General features: G+C 46.4%; 1 protein-coding gene across 1 annotated transcript; it reads left to right on the top strand.

Moving 5' to 3' along the window:
- Positions 1–261: 261 nt before the first annotated feature.
- T265_12755 (hypothetical protein) lies at positions 262–1,686 on the top strand (the record flags this gene model as incomplete). Its single annotated transcript, XM_009165278.1, has 1 exon — positions 262–1,686. A coding segment is annotated over one exon (1,425 nt), but the record flags the coding sequence as incomplete, so codon positions are not given.
- Positions 1,687–6,125: the final 4,439 nt, after the last annotated feature.

The raw sequence follows: 6,125 nt of genomic DNA, 5'->3' as shown, positions 1-6,125 counted from the left end.
CCCTCAATGCACAGCTTACTTCTAAATTCGCCCACTTAACAGTCCACTGACAGTGCCTCCAATGCACAGCTACCTACCTCACCGGCAGGTGATGTGAACGTATTCAAATCATCGGTGGACGAAACCACTGTACAAGTACGCGGTTCTTACAGCTGATGATGGTTGAGGGCATTTCTCGACGGCGGATAATGTACGGTCTTTTTGGTTGTGACTGTGAGACCAGATATCATAGATCCTATATTGCTCTTATCTTCCTTCCAGATGATGGACCATTTAACATACTCATCGAAGAGCCCCGCAAAATCCAGCCCGAGTTTCCCGGAAGACATTGAGGACGAGGACGATGATCCTATTGACATTCCGTCGTTAAAGTTTACATCTTGCAATGCGAACAATGGTAGTGATGACCAGGAACACCCGGCTGATGTCACTATGTTGGTTGAAGCTGATGATGACGATCTAGGCCAGTCTCGCTCCTTTCATCACACAGCTGACAGTCCAAGAAATCCTACTGATTCTTCGGATAAGAAAGTACATTGGTCTAATCAAAACGTGCAGACTTTGTTGGACTGTGTCGAAAAGCATCTGGACGAATTTAATGTTCAGAAGAAGCACAAGCAGGTTTGGCAAACAATCGGGGCAGAAATGGAGACACTCGGGTTCACTATGGAGCACTGCTATAACAAATGGAAAAACCTTCGTCGTGACGTACGTCTCCTTGTCAATAATCCCCAAAAGGCAGTCAGGAATGCGGACATCCTCAGGCGCGTTGCCCGACTCATTTTAGTCATTTACCCCAATATTGATGCAACAACCATGCAGGTAGCGGGAGATCGTAACGGTGGTAAATCCGCTCCTGCCACTCCTGTAGGTTTAGGAACTTTGAACTGCAAAGTAACCATGCCTTCAGCCCTACATGCTCCAGATTCGCCTCGTTTTGGCTTCACGGGATCTTGCACCCCCCAATCTCTTACTCCCGGTTTCCACTCCATAACTCCAAACGGAAACAAGTACAAACATGATCGAGAGCTTAGTGAACCTAGCATTCCGGGCACGGCTCTGTTTACGAACATGAGTTCTGACAATGATGCGCATGAATTTCATACTGACCCCAATGCTAATTCCAACAGCACCGGATTCCCATTTATTTTCAACCCTGCCGCAGCAGCCCTTCTGGTTCAATCCCAATTGTTTAATGACTTGTTATTACAACAGCAACGAGCGCGTGATGACGATCTTCCTCAACAACGAGAACAGCTACGTCCAGCCGCAAGCACACCGAACAAATTCGCTTCCAACACCTCTACCGTTAACGGAAACGGTCTGCATGTGAGTGATACTTCGCAGGCCGTATCTCTGGCTTCCTCCCTGCTCAACGGACTTGCAGCCGTGGAGAATAATCAGCTGATTTTGCCCGTGGTTTCGGCCTCCCTATCTGACTCAGCCCAGCAGCTGAATCGACTCCCACCTGGAAGCGAACTAGCCGGCGTTGTTGAGCGTTTACGAGATGAGGAGACTATCCACATGAAATTGACCGATATGGTTACCCATCTGGCGACTGAACTGCATGCAGCTGGTATGCGTCGTCGGGCAGCATTGGATCAGTTGTTGGGGATTATGCAGGGAGCTCGTATCCCGTCTACCCTTATGCACAAGCCGAAAACAGCTGATGCGAGCAATCTAGTTTAGCTACTGAAAATTCCTGATTTTTATATCGTTCAGTAGCTGCGTTATCTTGACATCGTCACTCCTGATAGCTTTCAGACTTCAGCCGTTTGAAGACTAGTTCTATCCGTCACCTGGCGCATTTATCCATCCCCGCCCCCTTCAACGCCTATTGTTGTAAACTGCATTTATTAGCTCGTTCCGATTTGTATCGGTGCGCTCCTTCATCCTGCCTTCACCAGGGAATTCGCATAGCGCCTCCTAATAACACGATATGCCGACCAGTTTAACTCCTGAAAATTAATAGGACGTACTATGCTATGGTGCATGCTTTACTTATTCTGTCCAGCCTTTCGAAACCGGTCATTCCTGTGCAGCTGGTGTCCACTTATTTATCCATCCCGCCCCCCTTCAACGCCTATTGTTGTAAACTGCATTTATTAGCTCGTTCCGATTTGTATCGGTGCGCTCCTTCATCCTGCCTTCACCAGGGAATTCGCATAGCGCCTCCTAATAACACGATATGCCGACCAGTTTAACTCCTGAAAATTAATAGGACGTACTATGCTATGGTGCATGCTTTACTTATTCTGTCCAGCCTTTCGAAACCGGTCATTCCTGTGCAGCTGGTGTCCACTTATTCATATTTCTAGCACTACTCTCGTTGAGCACACCTTATCATCGTCTAAACCATCTGTCTGAGGTGCGCTGTTTTTCTGGCTGTGTTTTGTTGTATCTAGGGTGTTTGTAGCAACGTTTTTCGAGCACCTGTATGGTTGTTATTTTTGATATTTAACCAAAACGGTCCTGACCACTTTTTTGAACACATTTATTTCACTACCAGCTAATATTCCAAAATGTTCCCCCACGATTGAGAGGGTTCTGTCATACTTTCCGCTTTTTTCATGGCAATGACAACCTCATTTTTGTACAACTGTTTTCTACATTGTGCCTGCCGACCTTGGATCAGGTTTCACGTAGATCAAATGACGCTTTTATCCCACCCACCTTCAACACCCCAATCCTCAACGAACCATATCATAATGCCAGTGTGCGAGCATTGTTCACACCTTTCGACTGAGTAACATCACTATTCGAGCTATTCATTATGTTCCCACCTCAAATCACTGGTGTTTCTACGGGTTTTTCGTAGTAACAGCCAATTTTTACTAGTTTTGATATGCATACACCCAATTGGTTTTTCGTATTTTATACTCTATTTGCTTTTGGTGTTCTTTTTGCCTTCGTCACATTCAAACATGCAACCATGGGTCGTGTCAATTTTTTGCTAAGCAAACTTTTTTGCTCCCTCATATTTTTGGTTCCTTGTGTTTCCGATCACCATTGCTGGTCGCCGTCATAACATCAACTAGTTTACAAGTCAAGACCCCAGTTTCTTTCCCTGATGATCCATTCCTACTCTTTCATACTTACCAAGTTGTTAACATAACACCTCTTCTCGTCCACTTCATTGAACTCACCGCATGTTTCAGCACCCGGACGACCGCTACACGAATTAATTTCTAATTTGCATTCTGGTCATGACGTGTGTACATTTTCATCACGTAGTCTATCCGTGGACCGCCGTCCCTTATCCTCACAACCACCATCATAATCACGATTGCATTTCCCATTCTGAAACTATTTTTTATTATCTTTAATTGTTATGACTTGGCGTCGTTCGTGTGTAATTGCTTGTTTTGCCATGTAAATAGTAAGTACACTAATGTCCATATACTCTGCTGCTGCGTTCAGATAGTTGCCGAATTAGCTTTCCTGTGTTCGTTCGGAGAATCATACTCGTCGAATAGTGCATAGGCCATTCCATATCGAGGTGTTCGTATCAGACACTGCTCTTCTTTCGGGGGCTTCACTGCAATGTCGAACAGGTGCCAGTCATGATGCAACGTTATATATATATATATATATATATATATATATATATACCAGCCTCGGAGTGATACGTTAGAGTAGATCTGTTGCTTCTTTGAAAGCTTGCCTAAGTGTTGCCGCTGAAAGTCTAAGACCTCTGTTTCGATGACACCGAAACAGTCCCGTTTGCTCAGTCAGTTAAGCAGATAACTCACAAGGGAATAGTCCTGCAGTATTTAGGTATCAAGTCGATGTACGTAAATTATTAGTTCAGTTACTAATCGGAGCTTTGTTGTGCTGCATGCGGATGCCCGTGTTGGCCCCACCTGGAGGTTGTCCGACTCGGTGGCGTAATACCTTGTTTTAAGTAGGTCCCTTTTCTTAAGAACCAACTAATTGGATATGTGCGCCCAGTTAGGGGCTGTTGAAGGCTATTTCGGAGTTCGTCAGTGTGAATATCCCGTTCCGGTTGAACTCCTGGATTGTCTCGCTGGCTTATCGACTCTGTAGGGTGTCGACGTGTAAACTTAGTGACATGACATCTGCATACACTTAGTGGATCCGAAGAATTTGCCGTCGCGTAAGTTAACCGCATTTCCTATATATCTTCAAGCACCCCTACGGGCTATGGCGACGTGTTCCAATGTGCCTGTGTTCAACCGTCCAAACTGGACGTGCGCTTCCTGGTTAAACAGGGTTCCACGGTCGATATGTCTACCCGTTGCGATCGCTCTGCTACACTCCCATTGGCTGCACTTCCACCGCTTTGTTAGCGACCTAATCGGGTGGATTTGTGTGAGAGGGTGGGTATGTTGGTGTGTCGTTCATGTGAGCCTAACGCGCGTGCGCACGCCATAGGTCTATTCCGACTGTATGAGTCAGCTTCGGTTTGTCGTGCGCGTGACCCAAAACCCGTGCAAATGTTACCAGTTCTGAAACGTGTGCTGGGCACGAGAGCAGGCAGTCTAAGCGAACACGCCTGGGGCAGTGGTGGGGGTGGGGATGAGAACAATGGGGGCTGTAGCTAAGTCACCCTAGGGTTACGAGACAAACGTACATTGTGTGATCGACTTAGATAGATAGGCAGACAAACGGTTTCAACAACTATGCACACTCGGTCAAAGCTGCGCCCACATGCATCAGCCAGGGTTAAGTCCTAGCTGGGCATCCTATTGACAGCCTGCACCGATCTACGGACAAAACGATTTTGACGTGTTCCAAACTTAAATCCGTGTGCAAGTTGTCGTGGATCGCCGGATGGAAGAAAGTAAGTCCAGCGTCGCAGACAGCATACGCCTGTTTTGTAGACGCGTAGACAAAGAACCTGGACACGCGAACTCTGTAGGCACGATACCTATTTGATTGGCTTCTGACACGTGCATAGTGAAGTCAGCGCGGAAATTACAGAGGTGCAGAATGTGGTACACGACACTGCCGAGGTCTGTAATGTGACGAATTAGCAGTCAAATCAAACTGACAATGCGCTCAGCTCGTCATAAGACTGAATGGGCAGCCTTGAAATAAATCCTTGATTAATGGATAATCCAAGGGCAAATGCATCGCAGTAATACTTTCTCTGCATCCACAGCGCTGGATTACCGTTAGAAACATGACGGGATCCATTTCAGTTGTGCTCTTATGGACTGATCTCGACGGTGCTATTGATTGTGGTCAAGAAGCGACTAGCCATCAGTGCAGTCTGCAGACGACTAAAGCTGAAGATCCAATCTACCTAGACGATGCGCGTTGTTATCCCAATCGCCTTAGATATCCGCAGTCACACTCGTTTTGACTTGGGGTACCTCCGTCCTCAAGCTTCCTCCACCACCATCACTCGGTCAGCAAGTTGGGTCTGATTAGGGTTTCGGGCTTAGAAGAGGGCATTAGTGAACTAATTCACCAGGGTTTGTTTGTTAGGAAGAAGAGCTTTTAAAAAGAACGCTGATCTTTAAAAGTCACCCAGAGAAATTTACCAACATCCACAGCATCCCACGGTCTAAGCGGGAGCCTGACTGTTCAGTAGAAAAAGGAAGGTTTTTTTAGCAGAATGCAGTTTACGTCCGTACGACGCATCCATACCCAGCCGCTCAACTAATACCGCTCGCACCAACGAAACAAGTCAATCTCCGATGTATGCTGTCTATTGTACCCAATCTTTCTACCTCGCTGCGTATTAGTTCATATGCAGTGGCGGTGAAATATACATTAACAGAACAGAGCTTCTGGGAGCGCGTCTCGTTATTTGAGTCGGGTGATCAACTGACGAACCTATGTCTCGTAGGCCGAGACCCGAAAGCCAGCCTAATCGATCGCCTGACATTCTACCCACTACATACCCACCTGACCGCAGTACAACGTTCCGTATTTGGCTCAACAATGTCGACTCGAAATTGTTAGCTTTTACGTTGACACATGCCACCAGCTTGAGTCGGTCTTAAGAGACGGACCTGATTGGCCCACCATACGACTGACCCCGTTCCACCGTTTTAATGGTATTTTTCCCTATTTGTGGTGTATAGCTGAAGTTTTTTTTAGTATTGCGGATGAAGAGATAAAAGCGAAATGTCGACAGTCCGCTGCCTTTGTCT

This window comes from Opisthorchis viverrini, assembly GCF_000715545.1.
Source record: "Opisthorchis viverrini unplaced genomic scaffold opera_v5_13, whole genome shotgun sequence".
Lineage (NCBI taxonomy): Eukaryota > Metazoa > Platyhelminthes > Trematoda > Opisthorchiida > Opisthorchiidae > Opisthorchis > Opisthorchis viverrini.
Note: the sequence above shows the minus strand (reverse complement) of the source record. Positions and strands in the feature narration are given on the sequence as shown.